General features: G+C 42.2%; 1 protein-coding gene across 1 annotated transcript in view; it reads left to right on the top strand.

Annotated features, from left to right (window-relative positions):
- Window positions 1-2,113: 2,113 nt before the first annotated feature.
- The window catches only part of LOC113010778 (potassium/sodium hyperpolarization-activated cyclic nucleotide-gated channel 2), a 33,752-nt gene continuing 15,183 nt past the window's right edge, over window positions 2,114-20,682 (top strand). Inside the window, exons 1-4 of the mRNA XM_026149982.1 lie at window positions 2,114-3,352; window positions 6,308-6,731; window positions 9,611-9,772; window positions 18,835-19,053. Of these exons, the coding sequence (XP_026005767.1) occupies window positions 2,181-3,352; window positions 6,308-6,731; window positions 9,611-9,772; window positions 18,835-19,053 (1,977 nt within the window). The 5' untranslated portion in view covers window positions 2,114-2,180. The remainder of the gene's footprint in view (window positions 3,353-6,307; window positions 6,732-9,610; window positions 9,773-18,834; window positions 19,054-20,682) is intronic.

The raw sequence follows: 20,682 nt of genomic DNA on the forward strand, positions 1-20,682 counted from the left end.
GTATCACTAAGCCTTAGAACTTTTGGGAAGACTTACAGATCATGTGATTCCTCTTTAGTTTTTAGAGTTCTTACCTTATGGGCCACACAAATAAGGCCATCACTTAGTCTTCCCAATATGGGCTAACACATGTGGTTTGATTAATGGATCAACCTTTATAGCATGTGCGTTCTGCCCTTGTGTTCACCAACATGTTTCTGGGCCACTCATATTACCTACCTACTTGTTGAGAGTTTCTTTTCTGCTACCTACATTAATTTTCCTGCCTCCCTTTGGTCTGGAATTAGCTGGAAACCATTTGAGAATGTCAGAACACTACATCACCACTACCAGGAAATTAAACCGAACCTGAGTGCTGCTGCACATTTTTGACTAATGATGCAAGGGGAAGACGGCAGAAAGAGGGAGACAGAGAGAAAGACGACATTGGGGGGGGCAGAGATGACTTCTGAGCACTGATAGTAAAAGATAAGAAATTTCTGAGATGTCGCAGATCAGATCTGCTAAGTGGGATTAGTTACTGTATATTCTTGTGTAAATGCCAGATTCTGTGAAGCACCACAACCATTTTTTTAAAATATATGTGGCCAAAATTGCACCCAACCAAAACTAGAACAAAGAAAAGAGGCTAGCTACTATCTCTCCTCTGGTGGCAGAACACTCGATTATCGTGGCCTAAATCTGTAGAGATGAAGCTATACCTCTGTGGCTTTGGCTGGTGTTACATGTGGGTTCAGACTATCTGCTAGTCTGGAACGTGGTGATGCCAGTGGATATTTACTTGTTCACTATGTGGAAGCAGCTGGTGTTGTGCTCATACTTTGCAGGTGAAACCACAACACAGTCGTTGCAGTACATGACATCTGCTGTGTATTCTTGCCGACCTTTGTCACAGGTAGTCTCTGCCAGATTATGCAGTAGCTGACTCCACTTCTGAGTGTTAAGTTGTTCTGTTTTTGTGGGTCAGGTGTTGGAGAAGGACAGGAATAATTGATTATTCCTTGGTATTTCCTTTTCATATAAGAGTAAGCATTTAAAAACAACAACAAAAAAAAGGGCCAAATGTGGACAGCACCAGAACAGAAGTTTTTGTTTCATGAGCTGTATACTTGGCAGTGGTTAGCACCTCACAGCTAAAAAGTCCTGGGTTGGAATCCAGCTTGTATCCAGAGACTTTCTGTGTGGAGTTCCCCCCGTGTCTGCGTGGGTTCTCTCTGGGTACCCCGGCTTCCTCCCACAATCCAAAGACAATCAGTTAGTGGGGTTAGGTTAATTGGTGATTCTAAATAGGTGTGAAAATTGAATGTGAATGGTTGTCTTCTCTCTGTGTTACCCCTGTGACAGACTAGTGACCTGTCCAGGGTGTAGCCTGCCTCTTGCTCTATGGCAGAAGAGAATGATGGATTGTATGTTTTGAATGTAAGAAGCTTTATACTGGACCCATTCATATTTTGGATATTTTTTACTAGACTCAAATGTGTAGCAATAAATAAGTTGAATGAATAAGAAGAAAAAGCTTTTAGGACAAAAATCAATATTGTGAGTTTCAGCATGTCCCCTCGGGATCTTCAATGCACTTTGTTTTTGTAGAGAAATGAGTCCAGACTGTAGATCTGTTGCTGGTTTTGAACATGTGCCATGGATAACATTTGAGAGCTTTGCCAGAATCATAAAGTGAATTATGACCACTAGAGGGTGCTAAACACCAGCTAAGGCACCAACATGCTTTAAGGAAGATTGACATTGTCAACGTCTTACAGAACACATGAATTAATTTCAGTTTGCATTGACGTTCAGGGAAAAACATTCAGTAATTGGCAGCATGTCAGGTATTTTCTTTTTTTTTTTTTTTAGATTTAAACATGACGTTTAATTCATGTTTAAGGTAATGACTGAGAGGCCTCAGCTGGATGCAGGCTGAACTGAATTTAGAAGAGCACAGGCTAATGCTGTAATGACATTTGACGCAAAGAACCCAATTAATTTGATGCTTAATCATTTCTGACACAATGACTAGTGAAAATATAAGTGCAGTAGTTTGCAAATAAGTCACGTCCACCCCTCCCTCTCTCCTTTCTCTCCCCCCCCATCTCTCCCTCTCTCTCCCCCTTCTTCTCCTCTCCTTCCTCGCTCTATCTCTGATTGGCTTTCTTCAAAGATAATTGGAGGCAAAATTTGATATGCTCAATGTCATGGACAGGAATGAGGTTTCGCCGGCGTCTGCTGCCACCATGAAAAAGAAGGCGGAGGGCGGCACTGGATGCAGCCACATCAGCGCAGCCAAGGCTGTCTCATCCAAATGCACGCGGAGCAACAGCGGGCAGAACTGTCTGGACCCTGGCTCTCCCGGGGCAGCGAGCGCTAACCTGTCCGGTGTGCCCAGCAACGTCGTAATGGACGAGACCGAGGACGGAGAAGAGGAGTCCAAGTTTCAGCATCCGCGGTTGCGCCGAGCTGGGGGGAGCGGCAGCGGCGGAGGCGGAGGAGGAGGCGGCAGTATCAGGATGAAGAACTTTACGCCAGGAGGGGGAGCCTCGTCCTTGGCTTCCAGGAGAAACTCCAACAAGGAACCCTGCCTTACGCACACAGAGGACGCTCCTGCCGCCCCACGGCCCACTGCTGCCTCCAGAGCTACCGAGACACCCTCTCCGGGCGATGCTGCCCAACGCGGCGAGACCTGCAGAGCTTCTGGGGTGGAGGCGTCGGAATCAGCGGTCGCGGTAGAGGTTTTAAACGCGACAGCGGGTGATGGTTGCAACGGCGTCGCTCCAATTTCCAGCATGAAATGCAACAAAAACGGAGAATGCAGGAGGGACTCGGGTACCGGGAGCCTGCGCTCAATCATCTCCAAGACGGAGAAGCAGACCGGGGGATCGGGGAGAGCCGAGGACGGGGGGAGCGCCAAGCGAGGAGCCTGTAACTCGACCACCGCCAGCATGGACGGCTCGATCACGCCAGGCGGATCCCTGACCGGGGGGCACGGAGGAGAAAGCGCAAACCCCGTGTCCAGCGGAGTCCCCGAGAAAAAGGACTCCAAGGTGTCCTTCTCTAACGCACCAAGCCGGAAAGCCTCGTCCTCGCTACACGGCCCGGCTCAGACTCAGACCCAGCAGCCGAGGAACTCTGTCACTTTCCAGAAGCCGGAGGATGGCCCGGCAATTGTGCCCGCCGAAGATGCAGAACCTCGGGGAAGCCAAGCCAGCTTCATGCAGCGGCAGTTTAGCAGTATGCTGCAGCCTGGAGTTAACAAATTCTCCTTGCGCATGTATGGTAGTCAAAAAGCAGTGGAGAGAGAGCAGGAGAGGGTAAAATCAGCTGGAAATTGGATTATCCACCCTTACAGCGATTTCAGGTAAGAGCTGTGGGTGCGATTGGTTACATGAGGGGCTCGCAAGGGTCCTCATTGTCATCTACAACTTACTTTGCAGTGAGTAGCCTAACCACTGGGACTCCTTGGAAACACATGCATTTATTGTTCGGGGCTGCCAGCTGCTGGTTTTTTCATGCCGTCCCTTATGATTGAACCCGCAGAGATTTAAAACGATGCATTGCATCGGACCGCCTGTAATCCCCCCGCCAAACAACCTGTTGTCAGGCAAACCGACTTTAGCGAAGAGTGTCCTTTCAAGGTTGTAAACAAACCCATTGTAGTCCACACTATAGCATGTCTGGGGTGCTCAACAAGCTAGGCCTGCTAATATACCTCGACTTTTCGTTGCAGTGCGATCTCATTTAGCAAAGGGGACAGCGCTCTGAAGCTGCCTTCATTTAAAATGCCATTATTTCTTTGAGGATCCGGATAAGGTGTGCAGTGTAGGCTCTACCACAAAAGCTTGCTGACAGGATGTATATGTATGTATGTGTGTGTGTGTGTGTGTGTGTGAGTGTGTGTGCCTGCGTGTGTATGTGATGCACTCAGTAATGGAATGTCACCTTGAGCCAAGTGTGCGGAAACCTCAAGCATGCTCACTGGAGACATATCCGCCTGTAAGACTCCCCGGATTGTGCATTATAATGACGGATGCGCTCTTTTGTATTGCGGCTCAAACGCCGATGACCCAGCTGGACATCCAGCAGCTATTTTGTCATTCAAATATTTTGGAGGAAGCACCAGAGAAGAGGGCTCCTCGTGATTGAGGCTTGCCTTTCAGCGTTTTATTATAAACGTATGAGTCGCCTGATTGAATTTGGGTCAAAAAACCAGCAGGTTTGACTCTGGGGCTGGATGGGTTGGTTTCAGCACCACAGGGAGTGGACAGCTCCCATCTCATTTGGAGTCGGCTCGCGCGTGTGAGCGCTACGTTTAGACCCCCATCACTCATCATCCACGCTTGGCCCTTTCGTATCACGTAACACCGTGTCAGGATACCAAGCATGAGACATAACTTCAGCAGCAGAGATGCAATTTGACTTTGTAGACCTTTGTTTAGCTCGCAGACTCCCACTCCGCGAGAAGCTAGCGGCCTCCCCTGATACTTATGCTAATCAATGCATCTTAAAGCAACAAAGTTGCTTCAAATATCATCATCGGGGCGGTTATTGTTGTTGTCGTGTGGTGGGGGAGTCAGTTCCTGTTGCATAAGTCGCAGTGTAATGACTCAGCGCTGCACCTGTCCTGCAGAGCTTCCTGTGACGGGATCAAACCTCAACACTTTGCTCTCTGTCCCATTTACCAGCCTGTCACATCAGCACTGGCAGTAAGTAAGCGAGACTGTCGTCCTCTTGATATCAATACCGTAATATTGTTGAGAGTTTCGTATAAACGAGCCCTCATTTTCTGTTGTTGGGGCCCAGGAGGGCTCAAAAACACATTTAACACAATCTATGCGCGACTTTTTGTGACAAGAGAATACAATCATGGATTTAAACAGATCATTCAGAATTCAGAAATAAAAAATAATAAAAATAGTGAGAAAATCCCTCTGTTTGCAGTCTCTCAGACTCCAGATGTAAAACCTGAGAGAAAACAATCGATATCTACTTGCTGATCTTAATAATAGGCTACTTCCTATGCAGCACTTCCTCACTCAAATCCTAAATGCATGCATCTGTGTTATTAAATTAAAGTAAATCAAAAACATGAAACATTTCCTTGTTTGTTGCTGGTCGCAAATTCAGCTTATATTCATACATATCCGGTTTTAATGAGGTCTGAACAACAGAAAGAAATTAAAAAGGAATTTTCTGGTCATTTATATTCCCTAAATACTGATTTTTAAACATGCAGATGTATAAGTGTTGGCAGGACCCTAAACAATGAAGACGGTCCTGCCAAATGCAACATTAACAGATTACATCCTTCTCTTTCCACCCAGTCTATGTCCTTTCTTGTCCACAGTCTTGTTACCTACCGTATTGACTACTGCAATTCTCTTTTGGATGGTCTCCCCCCCAAAATCCCTCCATAAGCTTCAACTGGTTCAGAACTGCTGCTCGCATTATCACCAGAACCCCCTCCTACCAGCACATCACCCCTGTTCTTCAGGAACTTCTTCTGCTAACCTTCTCTAACCTTCTCTGCTCCCAGGCTGTGGAACTCTCTACCCCCAGATATAAGAAACATTGGTTTTCTCCCCCAGTTTAAATCTCAACTCAAAACCCATCTGTTCAAATCTGCATATTCACTGTGAACCCACTGTTTGTTAATTTTATCTTATGCTTTTGTTTTATTGTTCTTCATTGTCTTTGTTCTATTATGTGTTTTTATCTATTGTACAGTGTCCTTGGGTGTCTTGAAAGGTGCTTCATAAATAAAATGTATTATTATTATTATTAAGAGGCAAAGCCAAAATAAAACCCAGTGGTTCAGAAACGAAGATGAAAAGGCCTTCCATGGTTTAACCCATCATTTAAACATTTGCATTTAAATTTTTGAGTTATTACAGGAACAGCAGTGCTACATGTCCTTACTCACACAAACAGTGATAATCATTAGATTCCTTTTGCTTTGTTACAAAAATCGAAAATGTGTAAAGAAATCGGTTTAATGCTGATTATAATTCACATCAGTATCGGAAAAAGTAAGTATCCCCCCCCCCCCCCCCCCCCCCCCCCATTATTCTCTGCATGCTCATGCTGGTAAAAAATACCACTTTGGCTGCACTTTGTTTACACTTTTCCATTTTGAGCCAGGCAGTCTCTTGTGCCTATTGCGTTTCCACAGCAAATCCCTCTTCTCATCTGACTCTATTTTTGTCTTTTCTTCCCCTTTCCCCTCTTTTCCCCTCCTGTACTCTGTGCACACACCCATCTAAAATGCACTGTCACGCACACACATCCACTTCCACTTCACACACACGCCTGATAGGTTCTACTGGGATTTTACAATGCTGCTTTTCATGGTGGGCAATCTGATCATCATCCCCGTGGGCATCACCTTCTTCAAGGACGAGACCACGACGCCCTGGATCATCTTCAACGTGGTGTCCGATACCTTCTTCCTCATGGACCTTGTGCTTAATTTTCGCACTGGAATCATCATCGAGGACAACTCAGACATCATTTTGGACCCTAAAACCATTAAGAAGAAGTACTTAAAAACTTGGTTCATTGTAGACTTTATCTCCTCCATCCCAGTGGATTACATATTCCTTATAGTAGAGAAGGGGATCGACTCAGAGGTGTACAAGACTGCTCGGGCCCTGAGGATCGTCCGCTTTACCAAGATCCTGAGTCTCCTGAGGCTGTTGAGGCTCTCCAGATTAATACGCTACATCCACCAATGGGAAGAGGTAAGGGCACACATTTCATAGCTGTCCATGAGCTAAAACATTATCTCAAAACTCACAGCTACACAAGAAGAAACCCCTAGCTTAGTCTGTGAGAAAAGGTCAGTGATTTTCCTCCAATATGCTGATGTTGGCTCATGGCCAAACCAACAATCTGCTTCTCTGGCCTGCTCTCCTTCACCTGGAGGCCCAGGATCAGTGTTCTCACCTGCCACCTGGTGAGAAAAATATAATGTCTGCAGGATGTTTGCGCGCTAACAAAGTTTGCATTCTAATTACTGTTATTGTAACACCATCCTCCTAACCTTCTGTCTCCATCTGACCTGGCAGTCCCACAGGTGGCACTTAATAAGCAACCTATTACCAGGGCAAACATAGTTAATCAATTAAGAGACCGGAGGAAGAGCAGGTGAAGTAGAGACAGCGATTATCATAAGCAGCACTAGGGGGGCTATCGACTGTGATTATGTGACTAATTATTCATTTAAAGTGATTAGAGTTAGGTGAGATGGCAGGTCTGCACAGACCTGACTGGTAGACTCTGCATGTGAGGATGGGTGCTGTTGCTAGGATGCTTCTTGAAGACAAAACCCAAAGCACCAGTCCTGAACTTCCTGGCCACTCAGCTATTATTTACTCCACGAGAGGGATACACCTTTGTGGGCCCCTGCCCCAGCCCCTCACCAGACTCTCCTCCTCTGCTTTAAGAGGAATAGCCTGGGAGACAGGAGGTCCAACAGTGTCATAAGATCGCTCTACTTTTTATTTATGCGAGTATTGGCAGCCTGGTGCTGGCATTTTGCAGTAGTGAGCAGCACAGTGGGGCTTGGTTGCTCACTTGACCTTTGGATAATTGGATTTCTGAAGATATTATGTGATATGCACATAGAGTGGTGCATGATGGGAAGTAATACTTGCACGTGCGAAGAATAAGAGCGGCGATGTAGTGGAGAGCGAAACACTGGCACATGCGGGAGATGCCCATTTCAAATGCCTGTTTCCAGTTTATTTTGAAAATCCAAGAGTTGAAGCTGTGAGCTGTTTTTAGTTCCTGTAACGTTCTCGGTGCTGTCCGCGGTTCTGAACACCTCAGTGAGCCAGCACAACATGACCGTGTAAGTCGGCTTTCTGTCATCCATCCTCCTTGCAAAAATGATGACCAACTGCTCTATTTTGTGAGTTGCTGATTGATAAAAAGTGACAGTGAAAACCTCATAAAGGTTAAAGCTGCATTTAGAAAGATCAGCACATGTGATTCATGTCCAGTCTCATTCCTCATCACTCCAGTCATAGAGTATCACTTCTCCCTCAGTTGCACTGAGTAAGAAATGACCCATTTCCTGTTCCTTCATAGTACACTAATCAGACCATTCTACGTGTTTTATAATGAAACGTACTGTCACTTCTGCACATTAAGATCTCATACCTATTATTAGTGCTTTTAAGCAGCTATTAGATGCTAAGCAGCATCACAGTTTTGATTCTTGAGGTCAGGCAAGTGATAGATGATTGGCCTAAGTGACTGTCCAGTGATGGAGGATGATTGATGTGCGAGACGACACAGACTATCAGTTGTTAAGGCTCATGATGGTCCCTGTCCATCACGCTGTGTGCATGTGATGGCACGTCTGTCTCCGCTGTTAGTGTATCTTTTGTGCCCGCCGGCTTGCGTGAGTGTTTTGTATATGGGCTGGGCCCCATGCGTGCTGGCGCCTCAGATTGATGTCACATATCTCGGTGTAACGAATGCGCTGCTCGCTCCTGCTGTGTTTGGTTTGAAACTGATGGGAAGCTGTCTCCCCTACTCATTGATTAAACTTGGTGGAATCCAAAGAAGAGTGTGAAGCTGAGCAGGAAGGCAGCTTCCCAATAGGAAATGAATTTATAGTAGATTCTTAGCAGAGGGGCAGTTGACATGGTCAAGATTGAGGTTCAAAAGTGGACACGGTTACTGATACACACACACACAACACACACACAAGAAGACAAACTGGCCGGGGTTATGAATACCAACATGGAGAAAGAAGAGGCTGCAGAACAAAAGGAAGCTGTGTTGACTCTGTGACACAGAGTGAAAGAAGACACACAGAATAAAGACACGGCGAGGAGGAGGTTAATAAGGTACAGTGGGATGAATCAGACACTAACAACTGTGGACAGAAAACAAAGGGAGAAAGTGAAAACAAATAAAAAGGAAGTAGCACAAAGGGTGGTGGGTCAGGTAATCAAATCTGCTCAGGACCATTCCTGAATGTGTGAAGTGACCAGGACGCATCCATAATAAGACCACATGATACACTGAAGCATCTTTTATGAAAAGAAAAAAGATCAAATTTGCTACTTATTGAGATTTTCCCTTGTGTGAAGATTTACATATAAAGGAAAAGCTTAATCGAAAACATGTTTAAAGTTTACTACAATTCACTTTGTATTAGCTGTATGTATCCTTCTGTTTTCAGCTTTTTTTTTTTAACATCCACGATTTTAAAAATTAAAATTGTCATATATACGAACTGCCTGAAACAGCACGCTGGAATGATGTCCGATAGGCATTTTGTAGCCCATCTGGGCATTGTAGTTTCAACATTGCAGTCATTTGTTCAAGAGTGCAGCACTACCAAGTTTTTCTTTTACGAAGTCCTTATAAGTTCCCCTTTCCTTGTCCTCATGATGTTTTCCATTAAGATCAGAGTAAAGCAATTATGAATTGGAGGTAGGGGGAAATCATTTCGACTGGTTGAAATGCAGGCAGCTGGAGAACACATAGCGCCGAAGTCTCATCAGATAAAACTTACGACACTGTCAAGAAAGCCATAATTACTGCGTTCATGTTCCAATATAATCTTACATATAAACTCCTCTCCTTGCCTTGCTGTCTCCAGATCTTTCATATGACCTATGACCTAGCCAGCGCGGTGATGCGGATCTTTAACCTGATCGGTATGATGCTGTTGTTGTGTCACTGGGATGGCTGCCTACAGTTCCTGGTCCCCATGCTGCAGGAGTTCCCATCGGACTGCTGGGTGTCCCTCAACAAGATGGAGGTACGTATGAGGGAATCATGACTAGGCACGTAGGACTGCACATATCAGACCAGAACTGGGCTTGCTTCTTGTAACCCGAGTGAACAAGAACTAACTGTGGTCACAAGGTATTGATCGAAGCGTCTCGCTGTCATCAGAAAATATTGGCAAAATCTCAGTCAATATTTTGTGACCATGATAAGCTCTTTCTTGTCTTTCACTGCGCAGGAAACCCCGGTGCTTTAGAAAGGTTATTTGGAGAAGGGAAGCCTCAAATTGGCCTCAGAGATTTTTAATACTTTAGAGAGGAACACCACCAATTTTCCACTTGTGTTTACAGGACCTTGCTAAATATGTTAAAGAAAGTTGCACAGTGCCCTTTGTCACTTCACAAAGCCGTGTGAAGTGTGATAAATGTCAAGTGATGGCACTTGAAGTTACCAGATATCATCTGTCGCCCACTCCTCAGCTCAAAGCTACATCAGGCTCCACCAGCATAACACAGCTGATTCTCCAGTGTGGGTAATATGGGCAGCAGGAAGGAGGCATGCAAGCAAAATGACAATATCTCTGTTGTGCTGCCTCAGTAGCTTGTTTTTATTGGTTAATCTTTTTAAATGATGTGAGCACAAAAAATATTAAGACATGAACATTAAACAGATCTTAATCGTGACCAAACTACTTTACAAATAACCGTGTATGATTCAATAATTTATAATATTAAAATTAATTAATATTACTGATACCAGGGCAGAAAATCATTATTAAGCTTAGTGATCACTGCTGTGTATGATTCAGGAGGAAAAGTGTGTTCGCCTTTCAAGAAAATCAAGGATATTACTCATATCACAACCTTGTCATTGGCAGAAAACAGCTATAGCTTACCAACAAAGAGGCTGTTAAAAACAAACCTGTGAGATTTAAGTGCACCTCTACATCCCTCCGTGCCTCCTCTTCAGCACGGTGGGGCGATGACAGGAAAGATAAAAGGGGAAAACAGAGGGATGGGGGAAATATGGCCAGGCAGCTGGGCTCTTTGTTGCCATGTCTCTCTCAGAGAGATAAAAGCTGTTTGTTTATAGGTCTGTCTGTCAAACCAGCCTTTTACTGAGCAAGAGGAGACCACACCAAACCCAGACACGAGGCACAGGTCCAAATGGGGTTTTAAACAGATTGGGTCCTGCTCCCAGACACCGTCTGGGTCAGCCACGACGGCTTGTAAATTCAGATTTGAAGTATTTCCTGGATGAGAGGAGGGACTCTTGTTTTTAGTGCTGTACAAGAGTAATTCTGGTTGGAACAAGTTAATGGGATGATGAGGGTAAACATCCTCTTTGCCATATTGCTGAGATGAAAAGGATTCACTTTTTGTTTGATGTGTCAGACTGAAACCTACTGCAGTTTTACTGATGTTATTTTGTAGAGCTGGGTCACCGAAGACAAAGGATATATGTATGTGTATATATATATATATATATATATATATATATATATATATATGAAAGAACAATAAATTACCTCTTACTTTTTATTTTGCTCCTCTAAATAAATGTAGGTACACATATTTATATGCAGAAATTTAGAGACTGTAATGAGTGGAGGTGTGTTCGCTCACCCCCGAGGCTGACTATATCAAAACCAAGCCTTTGATGTTATAGATGATTAAAAATCCGTCATGCATTGCCTTGACTGTATCAGCTCTATGCCCTACACTGAAATACACACCACAGTACCAGTATAACAAACACCCCTGCTTCTTTGAATTTATCCATCCATCCTTCCATCTAGTTTCTTAATCACTTGTCCAATTCAGGGTTGGAGCCTATCAACAGCTGTCACGTCAGAGGGTGAAAGGCAGTGTGCAGAGAATAGGAATAAGACAGTCAAATTGAAATTGCGACGATTTATTGGATCTGAAATGATTAGCTCCATTTGTCGAGCCACAGAAAATTAAATCAGCAACTTAATGACAACAGATGAAATCTTTTGGTTAGCTGTAAGTACCAAATATTCACTACTTCTGTTGCTCACATGACTTATGGCTAATCTCTTTGTTTTACATAACTGGACATTCCTGGTAAATCAAAATAAGAAATTTGAAAATGCTGTTTTGGACTCACAAAATAAAAAACTAACGACTTTTGTTCATATCGGCCCACAGTGAGATTTAAAAATGTCTATCAAATATTGATAACATCATAAATTAGAGAGTACATAATGGCAATAAAACTGTGTCAGTGACACAGATGATTTTGGACCTGTTGTAAAAGTTGTCGACTGCACTCGACCAACTTTGATACAACGCAAATGAACCACAACAAATAGTACATCCATTTTAATCATAGCAGGAACAGGGGCCTGCTCAGTAAATGTACTATGGTACTTTGGAAGACACGGACCTCCAGGGTGAAAGAGGTTAAAGGCCTAAAGAACTCACCAACAGAATATCCAAGAGATCCTTCAAATTAGTGCACCAACATGCAGCTGCTATGTAAAATGTAAAGCGCGTATCTAACAATGACAACTAAGAAGCACCACAGATGCAACAGCAACACAAGTTCAAAAGTATTTCAACTTTTCTAAACTTATAGGCTGCACAAAAGGCAATCGTGCTCAGTACACGCTGCAGAGTTTGAAGTCCATGATGATGGAGTCTGGGCCTGACAGGACACTGACTCCTCCAGTGTTCTCTCCTGCTGTATAATCAAAGACAGCCGGTCTCCAGAGAGCCGTCACTCTCAAACGAAAGGGCCGCTCTGGCATGGGCTACATATGGCCACCTGAGACCACCCCCTATTGAGTGGCTGACAACTTGTAACATTAGCCATTGTGTTGCAGCCAGGCCATCCATCATGGCTCACACCCTACAGTGGCTCTGGTGGTGTGGAGCCCACAGGCAGGACCCATGGAGGGCGTTGAGAACACTCTGTAACTCTGAATGACATCCACCAGCTAATAATTGGATTCAGTCAAACTTGTACTACCTCAGGGAACATAGGTTGTTTTAGCAGTACACCCAACTTCCACCCCTGTATTGAACTCAGGTTATATTTAGCATGAGCTTTACTCTGCTTTATCAGCCACTAAGTTAATTTCCATGCAAGAGTGCTTATAGAGCTCGGCTGCATTATAGAGTACAGAGGCGACTGGGTAATAACAGTGACAGTCATGCTAACTGACAGAAACGGGGTGTATACTTTCAACTCTGTAATTACAGCTGTGTGTGCACCCATCCCTTCCAGTACCCACATCACAGAGGCGTCTCTTTCCCATTATCCTCCGTTTCCTTCAGCTTTGCAGTACAGTGGTCTGCTTACTTTAGTGACAGTAAGTCAGTAATCACTGTGTCTGGTGTGAAATCATCTGATTTACTCATTGCAGTTAGTTTGACCAAACACCATCACAGGTTTGCTGTGGGATATTTCAGATTTGATTTGAAGTACTCATTAAGCCAGTTATAGCAATATACACATGAAGAGCTAAATTTGCTGTCTGAGCTCTAAATTAACTCGAAATTAGTTGGTGGTGTTTGTTTCGTGGGAGAGGAGAGGGAAAGATGGGATTATATCGCAGGTGTTTTTGTTTTGTACAGCCTTACTGAGCCGAGTACAAGGAATGCAATAATATTATAGCCTACTAAAAGAAGTTGTATTACTGAACAAGTAGCTATGACATCTAATTATGCTGAAAGCCACTCAAGAGGAAGTATTTTGAAGCCAGTGTAACAGGAACTTTCCCTCACGTGGTGTTGTTAAAAGGACTAAAGTGGGCTCCTGACTCAACTTATTTCCCTTACACACACACACACACACACACACACACACACACACACACACACACACACACACACACACACACACACACACACACACACACACACACACCACATTTTCATATCTTAGTGAGGACATCTAATTGCGATAATGCTTCCCCCTAGCGGCTTCCCCAAACCCTAACCATCAAAAATGAATGCCTAACCATAACCCTTAGCCTAAACCTAACCATAACCTAATTGTAACCCTGACACTAAAACCACATTTTGAGTCTCAAAAATTCCTTCAAACTCGTGGGGACAGGCATTTTGTCTGCTTAAGTCACCGTCGGTCCTCACAAGTATGGTAGAACTACAATTTCATGGAGGCTTTTCACAAAGATGACAGTTGCCGTGGCCACCATCAAAAAATATATGTACACTTTATTAGTTCCACCCCTCTGGTATTGGTTTGTACCCCCTTTTCCCCTCACAGCGGCTTTAATTCTTTATTGCACAGATTCAACAAAGTGCTGGAAACATTCCTCAGAGATGTTGGTGGTTACTGACATGCTAGCATCACACAGTTGCTGCAGATTCATGATGTGAATCTTCTGTTCCATCACCTTTCAAAGCTGCTCTATTGGATTGAGATCTGGTGACTGTGGAGGCTATTTGAGTGCAGTGAACTCACTGTCCTGCTCAAGAAACCAGTTTGAGCCATTGGTAAAATGTGGTCATAAAGGGATGGACCTGGGCAGCAACAATACTCAGGTATGCTGCACCCTTTAAACATTCAGTTTCCTGTTTTTAACTAACATGAATGGCACCTGCTGTGGTCTTCTGCTGCTACTTCTACTTCAAGGTTAATGATCTTGTGCGTTCAGAGTCGTTCCTCTGCAAACTTTGGTTGTGTTGAGTGGTTATTTGAGTTACTGCAGCCCTCCTGTCAGCTCAAAGCAGTCTGGCCATTCTCCTCTTACATCAACAAGGCATTTCACCCAGAGAGCTCCTGCTCACTGGATATTTTCTCTTTTTCAGAACATTCTCTGCAAACACCAGAGATGGCTGTGTGGGAAAATCCCAGTAGATCAGCAGTTTCTGAAATACTCAGTGTAGCTTGTCTGGCCCAACAACTATGCTAGATTCAAAGTCTCTTAAATCACCTGTGCTCTGATGTTCACTTTGAAATTATCAGGCCACCTTGACTTTTTTTAAAAAAAAAGTATTTATTTATCCAGGTAAAAAATCTCATTGAGATTAAAAATCTCATTCCCAAGAGAGACCTGGCATCATGGCAGCAAAAGTCAAAAATACATGTACCACACAAGTACACAACATTTAAAACAAATACAATATCCCGCTTGTCTCCATGTTTTAGTGAACTAAGTTGCTGCCATGTGATTGGGGGGGTTGATATTTGCATTAACAAGCAGTTGAACATTAAAAGTGACTACTGAGTGTATGGATAAACAGTATACGTGTATCTATCTATCTATCTATCTATCTATCTATCTATCTATCTATCTATCTATCTATCTATCTATCTATCTATCTATATATATATATATATATATATATATATATATATATATATATATATATATATATGTATAGAAATATTTTTCCAGTTTCTCTGAATGACTTTTGTCAAGTCCAAAAAAATAAATGATGTTAATGACAGGTTAATAATTTTAGCACACAACCAGTACTAAGAAAAAAAATCAGGGCATGTTGGCCTCTGCTTCATCTGCCTAATCCTCTTTAATCTGTCGCTCACAGGTATACCATTTCATCACACTGAGTACAAAAAATGACTTATAAGTTGCATTTAATTTAACACAAAACCTTTGCAGGAAAAGCTTGACCAAGGGTTAAAAAAAGAAGACACGTATAAGTCTGAGATATGTACCATGACGATCAAACTCTAGTGGAGACGGTGAAATAAGATGCTGGAAACAGCTAATCTGACTCTGTCCAAAGAGTAATGTTGATACACTGAACTTTTAGTGTTATGTACTATTTTTGTTTGCATGAGCCCCTCCAAATGTAAACATGAGCTGTTCGGATTTGATTGATGTCATTGGTATAACTAACCAGCTGAGCAAAAGTCCTCCTTCAGTTTCTGGGCTAAAGGCTAAACAGAGTAAGCATTTTCTCACCATATCTAACTCATGAAACACAGTGTATAACAAAGTGTCTCCGGTTCTTTTCATCTTCTCTAAAGTTGGCTTAAATTAAGTAGCTCCACTGGGCCAGGCAGCCATCAGCTCATATTGGACAGAATACTGAAATCCAGCTTCTCTGTTGACCTTACAATGAGCTCTCTGTGGAGCATGCTTTGCCCTCCACTTTCCAAATAAATACATTTCACTGCCCAAACTGCAGATCATAAAGACACCACGCACACTGAGGCAGACAGGGAGAAACAGAAGGAGAGGAAGCACCAGACAAAGCTGACTGTACAATGAACTCTGATAAGCTGTTGTAAACTAAACTGGTGGGCGTGTGGCAGGACCAGGGCAGCGACTTTCTCAGGCGGTTGTCGATTATCTTTGAGATGTTTGTTCAGCTTATCGGGCATCCAGCATGCATAGTGATCATTCAGTATGATATTGCTCCATTTTCCACTTCAGTATTACTGTTGTTTTTCATGCACTTTGTGTCATTTGTAACATTGTAAGTGATTTGGATCAGGGAATGGGAAGGTCTGTCTGTTGCTCTGCGTAACACTTTGATTACAGAATTTAACAGATTGCTATCAAATTTTCATTAGACTATAAACTTTGTTATACATCATATATATATCTATATATCTATATCTATATCTATATATCTATATCTATATCTATATATCTATATATCTATATCTATCTATCTATCTATCTATCTATCTATCTATCTATATATATATATATATATATATATATATGATGTATTTTGACACCATCCGCAATTACGGTAAACGTAACAGTTTTCATATTGCACTTTTCTGCTCTACCCAACCACTTTCAGCCATTCACACAAGCACTTTTTTTCTATCGGGCTCTGATGGATGCACTCGAGAACAACTTGGGGTTAGGATCTTGCCCAAGGATATCTGGCAGCCAGGGATCAAACCACCAAACCTCTGATTGGTAGATGACCTGTTTTACCCCTACTAGGAGTAACCCTTGCAGCTCCTATCTGAACTGGGTGGTTTCTGTCATATTTCAGACTTGCTTACAGAAAAAAATTAATGAGTTTGCATCAGAGGTTAGTGATGGTGCTTTCTGCCTATGAACAAAACCCAGAAACTATTCTAGTTCTTGTCACACCACATCTTTATTGATATATACCGAAGTGTCATAACTCGTCATTGGTATAGGGGGAGGTTGTCAAATGTCGCCTTTATGGGGGAAAGAATTAAAAGCATCCCACTGCTGCTAGCATGGATAAAGTGCTGATGCATACTGATAATGTGAAGGTTTTTTTTTACAGCACACGAGTTACATAAACCTGCCCAAACTGTTTGGCAGGTGCGTTTCACATCTGTGTTTGCGAAGCATCTTGCACAACAAGGTTGCTGCAGGCTATTTAAAGAAGCATTTTAGGGTCCCGCAAGATAAATTTAAAGCCCCTGCGTTATCAGTCAAGTTCAAACAGACTATCTGCGGCTAATGGAGATGGTGATTACCATCAAAGCAACGGATAGTTCCCAAACTGAAATCTCTGAGGAGAGTGATTGAGACTTACGAGGATATGGAGTCTCTCCTTCTCTCTTGCCTGTTTCTATTTCAGAATCAAAGTGCTCATCGTTCATCTATTATTCAATCTGCTTCACTCCACTGTTTCTCTTTCTGTTTTTACATATACCATTTAGCCCCAGCCCACTTGGTGGAGTTATATTTATTTTGGGAGTTTTGATTTCCCTGACCTCATATGGAGAGCTCTTTCTATCACTTTGTGGCCATTTAAAGTTATGCTGTTTGGATGTTAACAAACCTCTATGGTCAGTCTCTACCTGTGATTTTTTTTTTATACCTAGTGATTGTTCTCGTATCTAATCTAATAGAGGAATCAGATAAAAACAAATCAGAAAACAGCAAAAAACCCAACAAAAAACCCCATATGTTTTTTTTAGTTTTCAGGTTTGGGAGTTACCAGCACTTAGAGAAACTACATTTATTTGCCCCAATTAAGCCAAATATTCATAATGAGAAACATTTGTGCATTAATCTGCTAGACACAGTACTTGTTGTATCGTCAAATTGTTAATATTTGAATACACACAACACATTTTGCATCGCACTAAAAAGTTTTTTTTACATGAACTTAAAACAATAATGTTAATTTTTGAGATTAAAACATTGAATAAGTTCAGGTTTTTCATAAAAACACTACACTTTGGTTAGTTTCGTTATAGGAAAGAAACAGAGAAGAACTGCACACTTCTTAATATAATGCTGCAGTAGAGTGCTGATGCACTTCTCTGCAGCAGGTTATGGGGAGGATATAATGCAGCTGATTGCCTTTGTTAAGTGCAGCCTGTGACCTCTGTGTAGCTGGTACATATTTAGTGAGGCTAAGTGTGTGTGTGTGTGTGTTTTTTAGTGTGTGTGTTTCTTTAAGACTTGAGGGTCTCAGAGGTTTTCAGGATGCTGTTTGTAACTTTTTTTCCCTGTGCGCTGCTTTAGTAACACAGCTTACACAGATAATGAGTTTCTTTAGTAGAAAAAAGATTAAACATAGCTAAAAATCTAGGATTCTGATCCTACTTTTGGCTTTGAATTAATTGCATCAGCATCGTGTTCAGACTCAGGTAAGCACAGTAAGGCCAAATCAAGACCTTTTTCATCTGACTTTTCTGTTAAGGGCTGTGTTTGGGGACAAAGTTACAGTGAAATAAAACATTGAATAAGTGTTCATTACATGTATTTAAAGTGGGCGGAAACATAGATGTCTTTCTAAGTCACAATAAGAGTTTGGAGTTGCCGCACAAGCAGCTTGGTGACTGCTGCCCCGCTGTAGTAGATTCCGATTCACACAGTTCTTCAAGTGCATATTTAATGACCTCTCATTATAATTCCTCTCTGAGGAAATAACTTTCAAACCGTCTCTACTTTCCTGATTAGGCCTCGAAGGAATCCCTCGGTGTTGTTTCCCCTTCCTCCCTCTTTCCTTCTGTGTCCCTTGAGCTCTCATTTATATAACTGTTCCTCCATGACCCCTGTCCCCAAAGCTTTTCTTCTAGTTACCTACTCCATGGCATCACCCTCGTCTGAAACATATATTTGAATGTAACATTTGTGTGTTTAACTCCTTGTTTATCTCCTTTCTTGTCTTTCCACAGAACGACACCTGGTCAGAGCTGTACTCCTTTGCTGTTTTCAAAGCAATGAGCCACATGCTGTGCATTGGTTATGGCCGCCAAGCCCCAGAGAGTCTATCAGATATCTGGCTCACTATGTTGAGTATGATTGTAGGAGCTACGTGCTATGCTGTTTTTATTGGCCATGCAACAGCTCTCATCCAGTCCCTGGACTCCTCCAGACGGCAATATCAGGAAAAGGTGAGGAAACAACTCCATCCCATGATTTCAACACTTTTCTGCGAGCTGTTTTTCTTTAGATCCAGTATTTCCTCTTTATTTGTCCTTTAAAAGCAAGTTATTCACCTGCTTGCAAAGTGTTGGATAAGAAAATGAGATGAAACATTAAAGCTGAAGTGGTGGCCCATCAGTTGAGTAATTTAGCCTAGCATGAAACAGAGAAGCAGCTAATCTCACTGATCATCTACCAAAATTTACTCACAAGCTTCTGTGGAGCTCCTGAGCTTAAACATTATGTTGTTTTTGGGGGGGTTGTCTGCCAATCAGAAGGAGCACAGCTTGATCCCTGGCTCCTTCAGTCTATGTGCTGAAGCATCTTTGGGTGAGACACTAAACCCTGAATTGCCACGATGTATCCATCCCGCACCAGATAACGACAGCTGTGGTTGGAAAAAGTCTTTGTTCCAGTTGAAGTCTATGGGAAAACAGCTTTCTGTCTTGACCTCTTTAAACACTTTCCTGATGAGTTCATGGACTCAGTCACTCATTTTGAGTCATACTGAGTAAAAAATTAAGTCTGGTTAGATTAAAAAAATGAGGATTAACCATCATATGCTTACTGGCTAACAACTTATGATTGATAAGTCACCTCACAGTCAAAGACTCATCCTGATGCGGTCAGGACCAGCTCTATAGTCCAGAACAATCATTGTGTAAAGTGTAGAAGTAAATCTAAATCTACCTTGATATACAAAGAGGTGTTTACAAAGGTTATAAAGCTAGTTATGTAGCTATTTGGTGGTTACGTGTTTTGATATTTACATGTTTACATGTTTGAATGTTTAGACATGCATGTTCAAACCAGTAATAAGTATGTGTTATATCTACCTGGTTGTTTTCCCTGTTTTGATCTGAGTATAAGATTTCCTGGCTTCTGAGAGGCCAGTGAAGTATTCATGAGGGCGGCACACAGGAAGTGTGGGTTGTTGTTGCAGTGTGCTAAAAGTAAAGAGGCTGCTAAAAAGTTATCCGTCTCCGTCTTGCTGTTCCTAATTATTCAGAGAGATTCCCAACCATCTAGTGAACCCTCACGTTACAATTGTACTAATGGAACTATGACCAGCAAGATACAAAATCCAGTAAGCAGTAATATGTGTTCAAACAAGCCTACATTTTTACACTATTTGTTAACTAAAATGTAAAAATGTAGGCTAATAAGATTGCTAATATGCATGACTAGCAAGTGTTACCAAGGATTAATCTCATGTAGTCCAAGATCTTACAGAAGAAAACAACTTTATGTTCATGTTGAACAGAGCTGGATAAAATAGAGAGGTCCTTATGGTTAATGTCAGACATGCAGATGCTGACATTGCTAATGATTTGACGTAAAGATCACTGGAGACAGATTGGTAGTTAGTGTCAAGGGAGGAGTTAGATCAGTTTCACTATATCTGGAAGAGTATTTTAGTAACTGAAGGTCAAAAAGGATCTTTTTTTTTTTTACAATCCTCATTTTGTTTGTAGCCGATTTAGATATTTACTGCTCATTAAATGAAAATTAAACCATAAGGTCACGTAATTAGTTATCAATAATAGATAATACATATCATACAACAGGCTGTATGTGTGTGAGGAAGTGTAACAGCA

Source organism: Astatotilapia calliptera, chromosome 18 (genome assembly GCF_900246225.1).
Source record: "Astatotilapia calliptera chromosome 18, fAstCal1.2, whole genome shotgun sequence".
In the NCBI taxonomy this organism is placed as follows: Eukaryota; Metazoa; Chordata; class Actinopteri; order Cichliformes; family Cichlidae; genus Astatotilapia; species Astatotilapia calliptera.